Source organism: Periophthalmus magnuspinnatus, chromosome 12 (assembly GCF_009829125.3).
Source record: "Periophthalmus magnuspinnatus isolate fPerMag1 chromosome 12, fPerMag1.2.pri, whole genome shotgun sequence".
Taxonomy (NCBI): Eukaryota; Metazoa; Chordata; class Actinopteri; order Gobiiformes; family Gobiidae; genus Periophthalmus; species Periophthalmus magnuspinnatus.
In genome coordinates, this window is record NC_047137.1 from 9,871,356 (window position 1) to 9,892,847 (window position 21,492).

Here is a 21,492-nt window from a genome sequence, read left to right on the forward strand (position 1 = left end):
AAGTTGTTGGTAGTTTGAATCCTGCATTAGTCTGTTCATGCCGTTGTGTTCTTGAGCAGTACAAGTCCCCCAGCCTCCAAAACTCTGACATGTTTGTGGGGTCATTGATTAAAATGATTGGTCCTACTGTATGATGTCATAAGGAATCTGCAAGTGCTCCTCTGTGTTTTTAAGATAACTCGAGGCACAGTTTTGTCTGAAGCAGTGTTACACAAATTGGACTTTAATCTGAGTTTAGTTTTAAGATGACTGTAAAGAACTTATTTACCGTAAATTTCGGACTAAAAACCGCAACTTTTTCCCCACGCTTTGAACCCTGCGGCTTATACAGCGGTGCGCATAATTTATAGATTTTCACTAGCTAACGGCCTCTGGAGTAGGTTTGGCATTAAGGAATCAATGGTGCAACAATGGAGGTGGCAGTGGGAAGAACCTAGTCAATGTAAAAAGATGACAAAAGCTTTCAGAGGAAATAAAAGCAGATGGCTCGTGTTAGTGCTGTTTTATTTTCTAAACATGCAGGTATGTTCATCCCGTTGATGGTGCCACACTGCCGATTTTCACGCAGTGTGTTTTAAAAAAGCATCTCTTAAATTAAAACAAAAAACTTCCGTGTATCATCTTTCTGTGTAAATATCTCACGTTACAACATGAAAACCTGCGGCTTATAGTCAAAATTTAGCTGGTGCACCTTATATTCAGGTATGTAGTCCTACATTTACAGCAGTTGGAAATATAACAGATGAGTTGATGAGTCCCTCTCAAACAACACTGCAGTCAAAAGCTAGCATTAGCCAATTCTTGTTTGTTTGTATGTTTGTTTCATTTAGTCACACCCTTTTTGTTGAAAATCTAGAGGACCATGAACTGAAATTGTGTGGCTTAAATCTATTTAGATATTTTTTGCTTGAATTTTTCAGACAACCTAAAATGTATAGCTGTTTTTTCATGTATCTCCATGGTAACTAACCCCCCAGCAGGACAAGGAATATTCACTGAAAACTGTCAATAATTCATTAAACACTAAGGATAAGGTCCAAGTAGTTTATAAGCCAAATCTATACACCATATCAGACATTTAGAATTCAAAACTGTATTCAGCAAGACTTGTTATGCATCACAAGAAATGCAAAAAACACTAAGGTTTTATGCTAGGTCCAACCACAGGCACTGAGCCAAGTACTATATGAACTGAATGACTTCATATCATCCATTGACATTGACCCAGATATTCAGAATAAATGAGATTTCTCTGCCATACATTTACACACACCAAATTACAGACTTTGTTGAAAGCACAAGGGCACAGGCCATTGGCTATAGTGGACTCAGACTTCAAAGTACTCTCTCCTAGTCACATTTTATGTAAATAAGGTCATGCTATGGTCCGCAACTTGACAGAGAAGCAGATCAAACAAGAGTACCGCAAAAATCCATATGAGGATGTATGATGTGGGCCATATGGAGATGACTTTGCATGAAAATAAATAAATAAATACATAAAATAAACATAAAAAGGTATTCTTCTTGTCTTGTGATTGATCATAGTCAGTGTAAGCATTTGTGGTTTCTTTTTTTTTTTTTTTTTTAATCAAGAAATAAGTCTGGAAAAAGTCTATGAAAGTTGTTTTTAGGTTAAAAAAAATATATAAAAAATAAAATAAATTAATAATAATAATAATAATAATAAACTGTTGACACTTTGTTGAATAAAACAAAAAAAGTTGACAAAACTAAAAAAATATAGCTGTGTAAAGTCTCTGTAATCCAGATTACTTCCAAAGCAAACTAAAAAAGATACTTGGATTGGAGTGGTGAAACGTATATACAATAAAAAACATAATTTAACCTTATTATAACCTTATTTTACTGTTAAAAAAAAGTCCAAATCCAAACTCTTGAAAAAGGAAGCAAAAAAAAAAATGCATTTTCACCAAAAATGTATAAATAAAATATATATATATATTTTTTTCATCTTTTTTTTACTGTCACACTTAACACTGGCCATAATTCCCTTCATATTATAATGGTTGTACATGCATAGGTTTCATCTATACCACCACCAAAAAAAAAAACAAAAAACAAAATTGCTCCAGTGTGCTAAGGGGAGAGACGAGGACTTAAAAAGCAATCGGCAGAACAAACAGTGTCAGCTTGACTGTAATGGGGAACAGGGAATGTGTCATATTAAATATAGATGCCCCTGTTATGCCATATGAAATATACATGAAACAGCATTGACATCTGTATCAACCGTGTTAACAGGGAGAGGGGGGGAGTGATGCATCCTGGGAAAAAAAATGAAGGCACAAAGATCTTGACAGTGTTTGATCTCTTGGCTCTTTTCTTCCTGCAGAATGGAAGGGCTTTTTGCGAAGATACAGATCGATATGTTAGCTTGGGCTAGCTTGATCCCCGGTGTTTAAGGTGCTAATCAGGGGTTTTTGCTCACGCTGTTTAGAGTGGTCCCGAGGGAGGCTGGAGAACAGGAGGGATCGTAACCCCGGTGTCATGACTCAAGTCGTATACGTGTGTGTGGTAGAATGGGTTTAAGTGGAATCATGTTCTTAGCAGGTTATTAAAAGAAGCGTTTAGTTAAAGACGTACTATGCAATTTTTCTGGTGGGGTGGGGCTATGGTTGTCTTAACGGGTATGTTTTGTAGAAAAAGGTGCGTTCTTACTGTAAGGGGAGTCACCTCTCCACAGATCTGAGCAGTAACTTGGCCTGATAGTGTCATCGACTTACTTCAGTTTTAATGACAGCACAAAGACAAAAAAAATGAGTTTCAGAGTAATGAAAAAATGATAACTGTTACCGTAGATACTGACAATTAAAAACAAAATATTATATCAGTTGAATAGTGAAAAAAAGTACGTGGAAATGTGCCTATGAACCAGTGTGTACATTAATTAATGGGCTCTGTGCACAATAGCACCCGGCAACCTCACTGTTAGCGTCACTACTTCCTGTTAAATTGCATCTTTATAAGGTTTTTTTGCTGAGACATGCTAAAACAAATCTAAAGATAAGGCAGTGGACAGGGAGCTGTGCATGGATGTCACTGACAACATGTTAAAAACTACACAAATAAAATTAATACTTGGAGGACACTACTGTGTTCAGAAAGAGATGATTGGGTCTCAGTGCTAATGAGGCACAATAAATATTAAAACAACACCACAAACTGAAGTATTCTTCTCATAAAAATAATTGGGTTTTTTTTTTATTTTAATTAATTAGAATTTTAATAGGTTGTTTATTTTATGTTTTCTGATTTTAGAAAAAAAATGAATGTTATCTTTGAGACACAGTGCACAGAGCCTGTTTTTTTTTCTTTCAATTTTGCCAAATACTTCCATTTGAGAATTATTGCTTTCTGCATCTAATATATTAACTAGTGGTAGGCAATACCAGTGTTTTGTTTTGTTTTTCAATCTCACACCAAGTAATATAGGCAGCCAATACCAATTAGTCATTTTTAGTACTTTTTTGTCTGTTTTAATTTGTCCTTGGCATATACAGGTTACATCTTTACTCCACACCAGTTTATGCACATATAAACTAAAATATAAACAATATATATTAAAAAATGTATTAAAAAACTGCAATAAAAAAAAAAAAAAAAAAATCAATATTTTTTGCATCACTAATCTCCACTAGGGTTGTCAAAAGTATCAAAAATCAGATTCTAATCAATACTAAAACTAGTACAGAAAGTAGATACTCATTTGAGCAGGTATCAATTCTGAAAAAGTCACATATAAAAAATGTAAAAAAAATACTACGATTTAATGTAGAAAATCACATTCTCTTTCCTAAAAAAAAGTGTTTTTATCAGCATCATAGTATTGTAATCAGTATTGAGTCTCGAGTCTATTCTTTGGTATCTAAATTTAGTTTGAAAATGTATCCTCGTGACAACACTAACCTCCACCTCTCCATGCGTTTGTTTTGCAGTGGGCAGAAACCAGTACGAGAAGATGGGCAGTGACGTGACCATGCTGTGCGGCTCTCTGGACAACAGCACGTCCGTCACATGGAAAGTGAATGGGACCGACGTGAGGGCCCCGCACAGAGTGGAGGGGCCCCGGCTCCTGCTCACCCAGGTCAACAGCAGCCACAACGGCCTGTACAGCTGCTTCCAGAACCCCCACGGAGAGAGACGTGACTCCATCAACTTGCGAATCGGACGTGAGTACCAAGCCGTGCATCTTTGTTAGCTGTATCTCTTTTAAGGGTTTCGGATGCAGTGGATGGAAGGATGTAGTGCGCTTCATCAATATAATTACAGGCTTTGCAATATAAGGTAGAATTGTTAGCAAAGGTTGTTTGGAAAGGACCGTCTCTATTGTCTTGGTGCAATGTTGGCAATTGGAATTATGTCATTATGTCATTGTGATTTATGCATTATTCTGCTAGAACATTTCCGTGATAATATTCTTGATTTATTACTGGTTGCTCTATAGGTCAACTATAACACTATAAAGGTTTCTATCACCCATAAAGGGAAAAGTTGGTAGTTGTTGTAGTAGTCAGCTGTCTCCATGGTTACACGATGGATATTACACGTTGAAATCATTTGGAAGCATATCGTATATTCCAGGCTATAAATCACACTTTTGTCATAGTTTGGCCGGGCATGCAACTTATACTCAGATGCGATTTATATGTGAAATATGTGTTTTTTCTTTATTATTATGCATTTTTTGGCTGGTGCGACTTATACTCCAGTGCGACTTATACTCCAGAAAATACAGTGTATACATACATACAGATGACTATACCACACTTTTGCAATAACTGATTGTTAAATGTAAAAATATGAGCAAATATTCAAAGGGTTATGGTTAAAATGACCGGAATGGTTGCCTTACTATTTAATTAGACTTGTTGGAGAGTTCTGCATCACACCCTCCCCAAATGCCTTCCCTTTGTAAACTATTGTTTGCTAAAGTGGCCCAAACGAGCAGCGCTGTTAAACAAATTGCCACTATCCTATTTTCAGAACAATGAACCCACACAGATTTGCGCACAGTGTCAAGTGGTGACATTACGCTATGCCGTTAACAGCACTTGAAACAATGCGCTCCTAAATTACACAAATCATCAAATCATCATTATCATCTAGTGGCTTGTTTCAGTTGTTTTTCAGATTGATTAGAAACACACCCACTTACTTAGCTCTTGCTTCGTCATAAAAATGCGCATCGGATGGTTTCATATGTTAGATGTTTAGATTTTGTTTTGTTAGAATATATATCCAAGGGGGCGGTATGTTGACATAAAGAGGAGGAGACTGAAGGAGGAGTGGCTGAAGAGGCGGGAGGTTCTGTTGCTACGGTGATATGGTCACAGTTTTATATAGTGATTTTCCACTTTCAAGGCACTCAGAGCTCTTTAGATAGATAAATAGATAGATAGATAGATAGATACTGTAGCCCTTGATTGATTAATGGATGGATGGATAGATAGATAAATAGATAGAGAGAGAGGAGAGAGAGAGAGATATATACTGTAGCCCTGGATGGATGGAGAGAGAGAGATAAGTACTGTAGCCCATGATTGATTAATTAATGGATGGATGGATAGAGAGAGAGATAGGTAATGTAGCCCATGATTGATTGATTGATTAATGGATGGATGGAGAGAGAGAGAGAGAGAGAGAGAGAGATACTGTAGCCCTGGATGGATGGAGAGAGAGACAGAGAGAAAGAGATAGATGCATAGATAGGTAGATAGATAGATAGATAGATAGATAGATAGATAGATAGATAGATAGATAGGTACTGTAGCCCATGATTGATTGATTAGTGGATGGATGGATAGAGAGAGAGAGCGAAAGAGAGAGAGAGATTGGTAATGTAGCCCATGATTGATTGATTGATTAATGGATGGATGGAGAGAGAGAGAGAGAGAGATACTGTAGTCATTGATTAATGGATGGATGGATAGATAAATAGAGAGAGAGAGAGATACTGTAGCCCAGGATGGATGGAGAGAGAGAGAGAGAGAGAAAGAGATAGATAGATACTGTAGCCCATGATTGATTGATTAATGGATGGATGGAGAGAGAGAGAGAGAGAGAGAGAGAGACAGAGAGAGACAGAGAGAGACAGAGAGAAAGAGATAGATGCATAGATAGATAGATAGATAGATAGATAGATAGATAGATAGATAGATAGATAGATAGATAGATAGATAGATAGATAGATAGGTACTGTAGCCCATGATTGATTGATTAGTGGATGGATGGATAGAGAGAGAGAGCGAAAGAGAGAGAGAGAGAGATTGGTAATGTAGCCCATGATTGATTGATTGATTAATGGATGGATGGAGAGAGAGAGAGAGATACTGTAGCCCAGGATGGATGGAGAGAGAGAGAGAGAGAGAAAGAGATAGATAGATAGATAGATACTGTAGCCCATGATTGATTGATTAATGGATGGATGGAGAGAGAGAGAGAGAGAGAGAGAGAGAGAGAGATAGATAGAGAGATAGATAGAGAGATAGAGAGATAGATAGAGAGATAGATAGAGAGAGATAGATAGAGAGATAGATAGAGAGAGATAGATGGATAGATGGAATGTAGCTAAAATGTCAAGTTATTGCCGGGCAGTGATTCCCAATTTTGGGGTCAGGCTACACATCACTTCGTGTATATCTATGGAAGAATGTTCAGCAGTTACCATAGTGACACAATGCACACATTAGCAAAGATAGAGTTCTGAGTTTTAACATTGTCCGAAAATACAAAATGAATTTAAACAACACATTTCCAGGAGCCTGCGATCAGTACGAGTGTTCATGGTCCTGTTTAGGTGCTTGATTTTTTTAAAAAAGGTGAGAGTGAATACGTGAAAAACTGTTGGCTAACGCTAGCTAGCTTGTGACTGTAATGTTATTTGAGAGGAACTTGTTTAACAGCATAAAATCAGCTCACCTTTTGTAGTTACAACTAAGACGAAGATGGTCAGATTGCGTTAAAACTTGAGTAACAGAGCTTCAGACAGAACAATCCCTCCAGTTAGCGCCCACATTTTAAGATATCCAAAATAAACCTTTATTTAAGGGTGATAAACTTTAGCACAGTATATTTTTCAACAGATTAGTGATCCTCATGAGCTTTAACCAATAATGAAGTGGGGAGGTATTTATACAAAGTGATTGGGAGATGATTAAAAGCAAAGCCAGATCTAACTTTCAGGTGACGCCAAGCTAAATTTGGCTCGGGGGCCCTTGTCACTTCACTGCCACACGGGAAAAGCTACTGATTATTCCAAAGATCCACTGCAGATTGCTATTTACGGCAGAATAGTTGTAGTATTACTATGCCTTGGCCCTATAGTCCAATCTTTTTCTCTTTTTGGTACAAGAAGTGAAGACCTCAGAAAATCACAGACTGACACTTGTGTAGCTTTGGCTCGGTTTAATCAATAAGTCACCAGCACTGTGCATTGATCCAGAACGACCACCCACTGACGCGCAGCTCAAAAGTGCGTCAGGAAAAGACACGGAGAGAAGAAATAAACCTCTTAAACACTTCATAACTAGTTCATTTTAAACCGTTTGCAGTTTTCCAAAGTTATTCTTCACTTATGTTACGTATTCCGACCATCCTAATGATTTACCGCAATGAGTTTTAAAGCGTTTTTCACAACTTTCAGAGGCAGAGTGGGTTTTTTTGCCGTCACGCTGAAGCTAACCAAGGCCGTAGCACTGCAGTAAATTCTGAGCTTTAGGTACAAACTTTGTTGGCGGACCCCTGAAACATAATCTTCTTGTATCTCAGTGTCACGGTGTATGGATGTGTGTGTGAATGGGTGAATAGTTCCTTGATGTAAAGCGCTCTGATTGCCTTGAAGGTGGGAAAGCAGTATATATAAAAATTTGACCATTTATTTCATATTCATTTTTAAACATCCGACCAGGCCCCATACGGAAATAAACGGTTAAATAAATCAATATTAATTATTTGAATTCTCATTTTAAGTCTATACATATTGCTTTGCTGTGGTGTACATGTAATTTCCATGCATTCTTGATAAATGGTACAGTACGCGTATGTGGCAGTTTGGTTAATCATTGCAGTGATGATAAATGGCTGAATGCTAAAGTGATGAAGAATTAATGGGACTTTTATGCTGGGTGAGATTGTGTCACAGAGGTGAGTGATGCAATTCATAAACAGCTCACAGATCATGTATGAGAGATATGGGCTCCTCATAATATGAAACTGTACACTCTATGAATAATCTTGATGTAAAATAAACATGTTATGATCATTATTATGGTAGCGCAGCGGCGACAGTAGCTCAATTGTTTGTCCGATGATGCAAAGGTTCCCGCTCTCGACAAAAACATCATTGGCGATCAGATCAGACAGGTTGGCGGCGGTGTGATCCCAGCTCCCGTAGATGATTGTTGTGGTTGTGTCCTTGGGCAAGACTCTTAACCCACCTTGTCCCTAGTGTCTGTGTACACTGTGTATCAATGGGTGTGTGAATAGGTGAATAGTTTCTTAATGTAAACCGATTTTCGTGCATTGAAGGTGGAAATGAGGTGTATAAAAATGTCACCGTAGCAACAGTACCACCAGCAATTAATGTTGTTTTTTATGCTGGATCAATGCAAACGCTAATTAGGATTAGTTATTCAACTTATAATGTCTTTTCTAATAACAGACCAATTTAGTGGTGAAAACGAACCATTAAATGGAACAATTATTTTAAGGAAAAATAAAGGAAAATATTTAAGTATAAGTGAATGATAGTAGTAAGCCAGTCGTAGTTTTCCTAGTAGTAGTAGTAGTAGTAGTAGCAGTAGTAGTACATGTAACAAATATAACAGAATTTTAAGTAGAAATATTGATTTACAGTTTTAAAAAAAAGTCTGATGGTTAGTAAAAAAAAAATTAATTAATTAATTAAAAAAAAATAATAATATGATGTAGTCTGTATTCATAGCTACATGGTTAAATCCAGAGCTGTACATTTCACGGTGCCCTTTACACTAACATGTACGCTACCTGCTTGTCTCCATGGAGATGCTTTGCCTACAAGGATCCATAGTATGGCATTAATCATACAGGTCAGATCTGTTGAGGGACCAACCACTTCACAATGAGAATGGATGATTAGCAAAAAAAAAAAGCACCAATGGAATGAATGCAACATAGATAAGTTTAATGCCCTAGAGTGTAACATTTCAGCCAAACAGTGATTTATCCATGAAGACCAGAAAAGTTACACAGTCCACTTTTAAAAATTGAATGCGTTAATACATTTTGATGTTGTAATTATATCGAACTCTTTTAGTTTTTCGCCAGCTTACTCCATTAGCCTCCACTGTTCAGTTCTGGTTTGTAAGTCGCTTCTCATCAGCGCTGATCTCTATGGTTTGTGCGTAATAGGCACGACCACTGCGCGCCGCATTGTGGAATTGTTCATTTGGGGTCAATTATAACTTTTGGAAAATGATACCTTCGTGGGCCTGGCTGGCAGTCACTGTAATTGCCACGGTAACAGTTGGAGGTTTTATGATGCGTTCAAGGCACACACTAGGGCGACATCAACTTTGATTCCACTTTTACTGGGCTCAGAACCCTCAATGTCATTTCACGTTTAACATCACAGATTTTGAGGCTACGGAGAGATGAATATAAACAGATTTTTCTATGATGCGTCCTTGGATTGTGTGATAAAATTGTAATTTTTGTTTGGCCTCTCGCCGTGTGCTTGTACTTTGGAACGCTATTGAAAAGTGATTTTTTTTCTGGTTAAAGTCCCACTGCGGAACATTTCACTTACACATAATAATCATAATAATAATGCTTCTTGTCCACGTTTATATCAAAAAACTTTTACAAGGGTTACAGTGGGTTTTGGTGAGTGATTTGGGGCCGATGATGATTATTTCTGTTTTGTCGCAGTTGAGTTGGAGGAAAATTTGATTGGATCCAGGATTTTATTTCGGAGATGCAAGTGGTAAGGGTGGGGTGTGTGGCCAGGGTTCCTGATTTGGTGGACATGTAGAGTTAACAAATATACATAAACAAACATTCAAGTGTATATTTAATTACTGGCGTTTATTTGTGGAAAAATACCTTGATAAAACATGTGTATGAAGAAATGACTGCTAAATTGGTTTGTGGCCATGGCTGTAGGTTCTACTTATTCCTGAACATAAACATTTTTGGTATTTCCAACGCAACAGTATAATGAAAAAAAATTGTTAAGTTCTCTAGTGAGTTCGCCACCTGCTTGTCTCCATAGAGTATTGCAGAGTATGGCATAAAACGTATCTATCTCCAGGTATATGCAGAAGAGGTGATACCACGTTTTTTGTTTTTTAGCAGTAAAATCGCCAGTTCAAGATATTTAATGCCATACTTTGGTATTTTCAGTAGCTGACCATCCACCAGAAAAGTTACATATTACACGTGTGGTATCTCTGCGTATGTATTAGAGATAGACAGGTCGATATTTGCTCTCTTTAGCGCATCGGCTATCGGTCTTAAATCTTCACCAGAGGCCGATATTTAGTTTGTGCTCACTGCCTAAAAAATATGTATAAAGCTTTAATCCAAAGACGGTACTGCACAAAATGTGACTAAACTGTTCTCTTGGGTGAGTTTATAATAATTTTACATAATACTTTGGAGAAGATAATCAAAATCAGCCCTACATATCGCCTCAAAAATATCGACAAAGCATATCGCCTATTGGTTTCTCTAGATTCTGAACAATCAGCATCAGCCATGAAAAAAAACAAAACAAAAAAACAACATGTCGCTCGATCTCTAATATGTATAAGCATTTTAGTTGTTTCTAGAGGCTCATAATCTGGGACGTTTCACAAAAGACTTTTTAGTTATTTATTTTTATGTATCTTTATTTATACAGGAAGACCCAATGAGAGCGCTTAGACTCTCTTTTTTTCGTAGCTTTGAATAATTAAAGAAAACATGCTTTGTTTTGTTTTTCTGTTAGGAACAAGAGTATCATGAGCTGGAACCTTAAATAGGACTTGGTTTATGAAGATAGCGTATAAACCATTTCTTTCTTAAACATACCTGAACTTAGTTATTCAAACACAATATAACACAATATTGACATTGTTAGAACTGAAATTCGTTGGAAATCACTGCATCTATCCCGTACACTTTGTTCACCTATCTCCTCTCATTTCCATATCTTTCCCTCTTGTTTGCCCAACATCTGCTTAAGCCTTTTGTTGGTATTATGACGAGTCTCACCTCTCAGAAGCGGGCGGTGTGCAGATGCGTCGCTGATAGCTCAGGCAGGCTCAGACACATGGTGTGATTTTCATTCTGACAATAATAGTGCTCATGCGGTGTTCATCACTGACACGGGGACTTGTTAGATGTGACATAAGAGGCCATCAGCATCCAAGCACGCCCATCTGTTTGAGACGACGCTAAAAAGGAGAGTTTCTTGTCAGCGGTTGGTTAGATTTGGAGGTGAACGGATTAGAAGTGCTGCGATATCGATAGGTTCCAGTCACACTTCATGTCAACCTATAATTTTTTAGCGTAGTGTGTTCAGAGTTACCTTTTTGTGTAGCCAATTGCATTTGTTTCTTTCATATAGGTTACGCTCACACTTGCTCATACAAATTGAGACTAAACAGGGATTAAACCATAAACCTGAACTAGCAAGCAAGTCTATATTAGCACAAAGCCAGGACTAAACTAGGACTAAACAGGACCAAATCAGGACTAAACTAGGAAAAACAGGACCAAACCAGGACAAGTCGTAATGCACCTTAAGATGGCAATGATCCTAATTTTTCATTATCAAAGAGGCTGTACCCAGATTATAAACAGACTAAGTAGCTGCTTAGGTCCCCAAAGCCAGCAGAGGGCCCCCAAGAGCCCATACATTTAGATTGAAAATAAAATAATATATCAAGCTTTATTGGAAACTGAGTTTGTGTGTTTTACAGCAGCCTAAATATCTTATTTTATATCTATAGTAGCAAAATATCTGCTGCTGCCTACATTTGTTTTGAGCCAGGCAGAGGTGAGGGCAGCTATGTGTTTACACCAGAGAAAGGACAGTTTATAATGTAAATGTAAGCCCACTGTCGCCAAGTGGAACACATTAAAGTCCACCAGAAATTTGTCTAGAATTTCAAAAATGTCTGTCTGTTGTTCTTGTGACTACAGTAGTTGTGACATTTTGTATTTTTTCAGTCTGATGTTGGTCATATAAATACAAATACAGTTGGTCAAGGTGATGAGAGGGTAGTCATGATGTTGTCGAATGTGAATCACCAATAGCTGAGCCTGGATACATCCGCTGTCGGGGGCCCCAGAGACAAATTCAGCTTAGGGCCCCCTGAAAGCTAGAGCCGGCCCTGTTTGCCCCAGTACAGATATATTGTAAAAGCAGTTGTTAGTGTCAAAATCAGACCACTTTGTGCTGTCCTCATCTCATTTTAAAGAGTTGTTTTTATTTCTGCGAACCCGGAAGTGCACTGTTTGCATGCTAGGTGTTGTTAGTATTACCATAGCTGCAAAATTCTGCTCTGGTCTTTGAGAGTTTTAAAAAGTGCTTACATATTAATCACAGTGAATAATTAGGATGCTAGAAATGCATTAGGAAAGTAAAAGCCACAGCAAAATTCGTTTCACATTTTGAAAAAGTAAACATTAGTAATCAATAATCAGTCTGATTTTAATTGAACCCATTTCAATCCCCCTACCTCCACGCCCTTTGACGTAGAAGATTTGAATAAGTGAACTGTAGATTTAAGGCTGGTTTATAGTCCAACGCCAAATCTATGTTGATGTCTTGGTCCTGACAGCCAATCAGAAAGCTTGTAGTGTTTGCTGTGCCAAAAAAGTTACTACGCATTTAATTTCCGCCAAACACAAGGGCTGTAATTGGTTGATCCACAAAGACTATATGAATAACTGGTTAAAAACAGCTTGGAACAGCTTAAGTTTGACACAGAAATGCTTGCATAAGAGCCTAATAATAGGAGTGGACTATAAACCAGCCTTTAGTAAACTTACTTGACTTGCTTAAGAATGTATTGGAAAACATGTTGAAATCTTATCTTCTCTCATTCTCTTGTATATCAACTACATCTGTTCCAGCAGCTGCAGTTGTTCACTGGGTTTCACTGTGGGACCAGTGGACATCACCCTATCCCAAGCCATAGAATCACCCGCCTGCCCGCCTTCACACCACTCACACAGTATATGTGATCCTTCTCCAGAACCGTGTCAACACCACTTTTATAGACCCCAGTTGTGCTTCTTGGCTGGATTTTACAAGCAAAGCTAAATCCACTATGATGTCTTTTTCATTCTCGAGTTGTTCTACCAAGCGAAATCAATGGCTGCCTACTTATGTGTCGAATCTCACTCCAAAAGTTGCAAATTGTGCAAACATGACTTAATTTTCATATCATCAGATGTTATGCAAGTGTGAATGATAAAGTGTTAGCATGATGATCATTTCTATGTGAGGTGTTTCTTGCGGTTTCATTATTTTGGCATTTAATTTCACTGCAAAATGGTTGCCTGGCAAGTACAGAACGATAGCTGTATGTCTCAAGCCAGGCCCAAACATAGCCATGCAATCTGTTAATTTCAGTGATGCATGTGAAACGAAGGATCTCATTGGTCACCTGTGACTTTGAATAAAATGACATTTCTCACACCTCGTATTAACAGCATTTAGTGGTTCGCTCATTGATTCCACAGACATCCATCCATTTTCTTTTGCTTATCCGTGGCAGTCTAAGCAGGGACTCCCAGACTTCCCTCACCCCAGACACGTCCTCCAACTCCTCCAGTGGGACCCCAAGGCCAGCCGAGAGACATAGTCCGCAGACATCCACTCTGTTTTTAGTTCTCTGTGATATTTTTTTCCCATATTTGTTTTGATACAGATAGACCATACTTGTCTTTGATTGGCTAATCCACCTGTCAATCATGCCTGAACTCAGAGAGATTCACTGATGATCAGACTCACATCTTCCTAAAGTATTGCAGACGTGTGTATTCTGGATCTGGAGCCAAATGGTGCAAACAGCATGACTTAATTTACAAATCATCACATGTTATACGAGTGCGAACGGTGAAGTGTTAGCACGTTGATGATTTCCAAATGAGTTGTTGTGTCTCATATTTCAAATTAAATCATTTCTTCATCTAATCTCACTCCAGAAGCTGCAAAATGGTGCAAACATGACCACATTTCAAAACGTCAAATATTATACAAGCGAAGTGGTAACGTGTTGGCATGACGATAATTAGTGTTTCGTATGCAAGCATGCCACAAATACGGCACATGACAACATTTACTTCACAGAAAAGAGAAAGTAAAGTCGCTGATGAAGAAAAATGTTGACAGAAAATTCATTATAATTTCATGGAAGCAGGTCTCCCAGGCCCTAGTGTCTTTGCCCAGAGTCCAACATCCTTTTTGTTGCTGCTACAAGGAGGAAGTTATTGCTGTCCTGGCCTTTGTTTGTTGGGTCCATTCTTCTTTCGCTCAATGACTTCTCAGTGGCCGTCAGCTAAACAATTTATAGGCCCGCTGCATGGACTGTGCCCGCGCGGCTAACGCTATATCTCCTGCAATTTATCCAACCAGTCAGCAGCAAAGCACAGCACACAGAGGCCTTTAGTCACAGGGTGAACTTTTCAAAGTCAGTGAAGACGATTTTTGGTATGAAGAGACCAAAGGGTGAGCAACGTATAATGGGTTAAACTTGTTCCAGTCAAATTTGGGCTTGGAATTTGAAGATATAACTGTTTTTATTTGAATATTTTATCTTTTTCCAACTGTAAAAGGTGCGCTATGTGGGGTCCATGGGGTTTGCTTGAATGACAACTGTTTTTATAGCTAAAAATTCATGCATTCTTATGGTTACCAGCTTGCCTGTCCACAGATCTGACCTTACATGCGTGTGATGTTGTGAACATTTAAAAAAATGCTAGTTCAGTGGTAAAAATACAGTTCTTTCCAACCAACATGAAGCTAAATCATCCTTTTGAGCTTGTTGACAATGTTATAATGTTTCGACATAACCTCGAGTCGTATTTTTTTGGTGCATGTTTGAAAGTCAAAATGCTTGCCTGCACCTTGTGATGTCATGAGGTGGTTGTCTTGGCATTTTTAAAATTCATTCAAAGTTAGCCAAGTTCATGTCATCCTACTTAGATCAGAATGCTGCTAGCGTGCCGCACACATTAGCCCTGCTGCTAACTGCTCTGATTATGTGCAGAGCAGAAATGTCACCGATCACTCCCAATCTTCTGCGCACATTAGCTAACCACTCTGCCGTTGCTTGTGCCAATCCACCCACTTATCCCTGCCAGCTGACAACAAGCATCAAGAAGTCTTTTCCGCACCCTTTCCAAATCTGCTAACTCCCGACTATTCCCCTAATGCCTGCAGTTTAAACGTTTAGCCGAAGTAAACTGTTTGTAGCATTGATACGTATCCTCCATAAATCATTATGTAAGGAAAGAATGCTAAGGTTTGGCTGTGATGCAATGTTGTAAGCAGTGTTAGCCTGATCCGTGTACAGAGCATGAATGTAAGCTCAGTTGTCGTGTGGACTCACTTTTCTCTGAATACTAAAAGCGGGGTAGCCACCATTGTTGTGGTTTTGCACGGAGCAGACTATTGTGCTGGGCTTTCTTGTATTCAATTACTGGTTCAAACTGAGGATCGGCCCATGATATGAGAACAATTGCATATATTTTAATATAGCCTACTTTTTGACACAATAAGTTCAGTCAAAGTGATAGTATGCAACTTTCTGGGGGTATAGTAAAAGCCAAAAGTAAAGTCTGTCAACTGGACAAAAAGTTGTAGGAGGGAAGACTGCTCATCCAAGACAGTTCTGGTCAGATTATTGGTAGAAAATCACCTGTCTAATTCTATGGACATTCAAATTAATAACATACTTCCATGGAGATAATTTTATGCTATACTATGGAATATTATAGCCAAAGAAGCAGCATTTCCATGGGAACTAGTATGAGGAGTCAAGTTTGTGGAGATCCAAGCCCGCTCACAGTAAGTATGCATGTTTGTCTATGTTTTTCAGTGCAATAATAATCATCCATAATTTAAAAAAAAAACAAAAAAAAAAACAAAAAAAACCCCTCTTTTTTAGAGTTAAGTTTTTGGACAAAAAGTTACTGCAGTTGTAAATACAAAAAAAGACGATACCAACACAAAAAAAAAATGGCTAAAGTAGGATTTAAAAGTACGATTATGAATAAAATCTGCCCTTTTAAGTTTACTTTTAAAAAACAGTACAATCCTGCTAGATGAAGAATTTTGTGTTGTTGCAATATTTTTTTTTCTTGCAATATTTATTATTGTGATAGTCAATATTGCACTTTCAATATTTTTAGAATATATTGTCCAGCCTTAAATTTTGTCTCAATCGACCAATGGGAATAACGGTGTTTTGCAAATTTGCAAGACCCATACTTGTATTTACAATTTTATCAATGCTTCACTCCTGCTTTAAATTTGGAACTTGCTGGAGACCCAGTTTGCACCTAGTTAAGTCCTGTTCAGGCCGTTTTGGCACTATGACCTTGTTTGGCATTGATTTACTCTGCGTCTAGCCCTTGTTGTAGGCCAACTTGGAAAACTACTCAAAGTTTACTACTGCCTTGTAAACCCCAGAACCCCAATACCAAAATACTTGCACATTTTATAATCTTTTTCATGTTCTCAAACCATTACCATGCATTCTATCTCCTTCTTTGTAATATATTGATAACTATAATGCTACTTAAAAGTCTTGCTTCCATGACTTGCAGCTCCAAGAGGGAAATGGCAAAACGGTGGAGCAAGGAGCAAGTGTTAGATTGTTAGATTGATGCGTATCTCTTTGCTACGGGCTACTTATTTAGACGCAATTGAAATTTATTTCCATTCTCTAGGCTGTTTTTCTTTTGTTTTTTGTATCTTTTTTCTCACTCAAGGGACCCACGCTACATCTCTCCGTAATGGAATTGTCTTGTCTTCTGGCTGACAGATCGCTACGGTGCAAGGCCGACGCGTAGCTTACTAGCTCCTATGAGAGTTTGTGTTTGAACCGGGCGTCTACGTGTTAGGCTAGTGCTACAAGCGTCCCAGCTAGCATTTTAATTACTACTCCCAATGCTAGCTTTGTCATATTAAAGAGAGGATACCTGGATGCGACGTGGATGACATTATTTCAACAGTTTGTCAACCGTGGTGCTTCTCAAGGGAGGTGTTTGTATCGATGTAGAAGATGTGAGAGGGATGAGAGCACAAGTGGTAATGAAGGGATACAAAAACAGTTTGATTGACATGTGGGAATTTTAGCTTCAGGCAACTAAACAACTACATTTTAATTACTTTTAAAGGAGACCTGTTATGCAAAATCAACTTTTTAGAGCTTTTAACCATGTTATAGTTGTTTCGCTTCACCGTTTACTCACCTGAGGTTGTATTTGGAGTGATTCATGAGCAATCTTTAACGTTTTTGTTTCAAGACACCGTATTGTCGATGAATCCCTGTTTTCACCACCACTGCTCAATACTTACTTACTCGGTACTTACTCGCTTGTGTGACCTATCCATCGGAGGTGGCGGCTCTTTGGAGGAGGTTTACGGCAATGTCAGCTCCTATTGGGTACCGCAGAAGTCAGCAGTCTTGTTTCTTTTATCAAGTCGTTTTAGATGAATATTGCGATTTAAAATGTGCAAATTATAACATAATGATCCACAGGTATTTTCTTTAATAAGCGTATTGGGACAGACGGACTGACATGGGAAGCTAGTTGTCGCGGTAAAAGGAATGACCGTTTTAACAACATTAACGACCCTGTACTTTATATCTGTGCTATAGACCACATTGTATATATATTCATTGTCGTGATAGGTCTACTAAGACAAAATTTCTTCTTCTTCTTCATCTTGACTAATTTGACTGCAGCCTAAAGATGCAAACTAAAATAAACTTTGCTGATTGCTGAACTTTGCTGATTGCTGGTGAACTGAAGAAGACCAGCGAAATGTCTTCACTCCTACAACAATTTGTCCAGTTGACAGATTTAAATTTAGTCTTTTGCTCTGAATTAGACCTGGACGATTGAGGGATTACACAGATAAAATGTAATAATTAATAAATAAAATGTAACGTTTACTTGACTCCCTCTGATATGTCATATAATAATCTTGTTTAATTTTAGGCAACTCGTCACGTGATCAAACTCCCAGTCCTAAGCTTGTTCCAGCTTGAGTCCTTGAGAGGTTGGTTTCTTGAAATGGATGTTCCCGGTGACACAGCACGCCCTTGGGCCAGACTTTGACTTCTAAGGTGTCGCACAAATTGTGTTGTGGCTAACCTTTGACGTTTCAAGAGAAAATAGTTTTATTTTTATTTTTTTTCCCCTCGGAGAATCAATAAAGTAGAAGGTCACTCAATACTTTGCCTCAGTCCTTCCATGGGTAGAGTTTTAGTGAACAGGAAATCTCAATGACCTCAAGACAATAGATGCTTCTTGAATTCTATTACTCAGAATGAAGGAAAGAGAGGTCAAGGCTGATGCTTAGACAAGACCTTAAGTTTTACAGAGAAGCTATTTAAGATAATACATTAAAATAAGAAAGAAAATACAATGCAAAAATACAAGAAAATAAGAAAGTCATTAAAATCACAATACAAGTTAAATAAATAATCATCATAAAGAGAAGAATGCAGAATAAAAAGCTTCCAGTCATATGCATAGCTAAGCACAAGCGTTTTAAGCCTGGATTTAAACATTGTCAAAGTAGAGGAGGCTGCTCCCTGAAGTGCTGGGAGTGTGAGATGGTTCATATGGTGCTAACATGTCAGAGACTTACTTGGGTGCTGGTGCATGGATAGACTTGTTCAAAAGCAGAGCTGCTTTAAAGTCTATTCTCTGAGCCACAGGAGCCAGAGCAGAGACCTGAGCACAGGATTTATGTGTTCATACTTCCTGATTCTAGTCAGGACCCGAGCAACAGCGTTTTGGATGTACTGCAGCTGTGTTAATGCTCGTTTGGAGAGGCCAGTTAGTCTCAAAAATGCTAAGCTACTTAATTTTAAATGGGTTGCAGTGATCTAAAGTTTTTCCTCACTTACCTTATGCATGCTGAGCATCCTAATAATTCAACTCGATGACTTTGCAAGTGCTTTTCACAACTCTCAGAGATGAGACCAGAGCTTTGCTTTAACAGTAAAGCTTACAACAGATAACAACAGATAATTATATGACATTAAAATGGTTTACAATTAGATTCAGACAGTACGCAGCACACTTACTTTGAGCTCAAGAGCTGTTTACAATATATGTGTACTGGGGCAAGACAGTTTTGCTCAAAAACATGGGAAAAATTGGGTACAGGGCCTTTTATCACAGTGATCTCAGATGCATAATGTAAAATCTTGACAAGTTTATCAAAGTGCCACAGCAGGGCATTATTCGTTTACTGCTCACAATCTTTGGTGGTAAGCTGCTTCTGGTGCTATATCTGCTCTCTGGTTAAATTAGATGAGATGTGACTGCACCATCCGACTTACTGTTTTTGTGTCCTTGTGCAAGATTGACTTCACTCCTTTGCCTAGATTTCAGTGTAAAGTGTGAGGAAGTTATTGATCGTTTGCAAGACAGTTGGCTCAGATTGGCAGGCTTGCCTACATCACTCAGTCCTGAGGCAGCTGTGGCTATAGAGGTAGCTTACCAACACAAGTGTAAGGCTTGTAAAGGAATGATATTAAATGTAATACAACTTCAATGCGTGCTGTGCAATTAATCAAATGGTCCATTGTCTAGCTTGGGTATTCAAGAAATCTACAGCCAATTCTTGGAGAAACCGGTCCAAAGTCTGTCTTGAAATTAATGTTGAAACATGAAAAAAGTGTGGATATATGACAAGGAAACACAATTAGAACATGGTTAAAAGCTCTAACTAGTTGGTTATGCATAATTGGTCTCCTTGAAGACACAATACTGACAAACAGCTTTTATCTACAAGCTCTTAAAGCAATTACGCCAACTACGGAAACCACCACATTACTCTTTGCTCTTAGCCTACATATTGCTGTTTGCTATTAAGATCTTTTCATAGTTTTATTTTTATAGCCAAAGAAAAAAAAGTGTGTAATCGACCTACCTAACAAACAGAAACCGTGAACAACCAAGTGTGTTAGTTTCAATGTAGTTAGCTCCTTTATTCAGATAGAAATAAGATAAGATAAGATACGCCTTTATTAGTCCCACAGTGGGGAAATTCCAGTATTGCACCGCACAGTTAAAGAACAGAAGGAAAATGGTACATGCAGTAAACAAGGTAATAGATAAATAGCTTAAAATAATTAAAAAAATAGACTTTAAAGTAAACTAAAAATAGACTCTGGTATAACATCTCCGTAAAGTGACTTGAGTATTGAGCAGTGTAAGGCAGTGTCCACCAACAATCCGACCAGAACTGACAAAGCGGCTTGGACGTCTTATCTCTAAAACGTTTGTCCAGTTGACAGAATTGAATTTTTCTTTTGCTATGGATCATACCTGAACAACTGAGGGATTACACAGGCTTAGTTTTATTTTATTTTACCTGACACTGACAATAAATGAACCTAATCTAAACACAGTCTAGTCAATCATCATCTCAACCTCAAAGATTTTTCCCACATTGCCAATAACACACAAATACCACCACATGCCAGCTAAACACCTTGAACGCTTCGCAGCTTAGACTACACCATTTTGCCCCCAAACACCAAAAAGCGTAATGGGATATTTATAGCTTGCGTGATGCATTCATTCCCCGCTCGCGGTCCATTCCCTACAACTGTTTGCACTCTTTTGTTCCGCCCCATATCTCTGATCTCCCTATCCCTCTCCCCTCTCCGAATCTCCCTGCTCTATTTGCCAGACAACAGCGACTGCTCATCACTTTATCGTAGCCGACAAGCATGGCAAATGTGAGAACGGAACCGCTTTAGGAAGTCAATGGAAAAAGTCGACCGTAGACGGAGGGAAAAAGGTCTCTGCACGGGCCTGGGCAGTCTTGTTTTGGTTTTATATCAATAGTAATCTAGCTAGACACACAAATTCGCCACTGTCTCCGCTCGGGTTTTGGGAAAAGATTGCACGGAAGGATGAGTTAGCTGTAAGAGAGGATCCTGTGGTGATTTTTGACAGGCCTCTAGATTTCACTGTGTACTTAGAGGGGAATTGGATAATTAGATGTTGACATGCATGAGTGTAGGGATAGCACGCTCAATAAAAGTTGCGTTGGATTGTTTAGCCTGTCTAAGGATGTGCATGTGAAAGGGAGAGTAACTCATAAGCGTCTGTTGGGTTTAAACCTGAATAGGGCTTTTCACAGTTGCTAAAAATAGACTGTATGTGTCTCCTCCTCCATCAAAACAACCTAATTTCCAATTCCAGTTCAGTTCGCTCACCACTCCACCGATCTGACCT

General features: G+C 38.3%; 1 protein-coding gene across 2 annotated transcripts in view; it reads left to right on the forward strand.

Moving 5' to 3' along the window:
• The window catches only part of cntfr (ciliary neurotrophic factor receptor), a 482,053-nt gene that overhangs the window by 315,560 nt on the left and 145,001 nt on the right, over positions 1–21,492 (forward strand). For both annotated transcript variants that reach the window (XM_055225685.1, XM_033976220.2), the window contains exon 4: positions 3,960–4,193. In XM_055225685.1, coding sequence (XP_055081660.1) covers positions 3,960–4,193 — 234 coding nt within the window. The remainder of the gene's footprint in view (positions 1–3,959; positions 4,194–21,492) is intronic.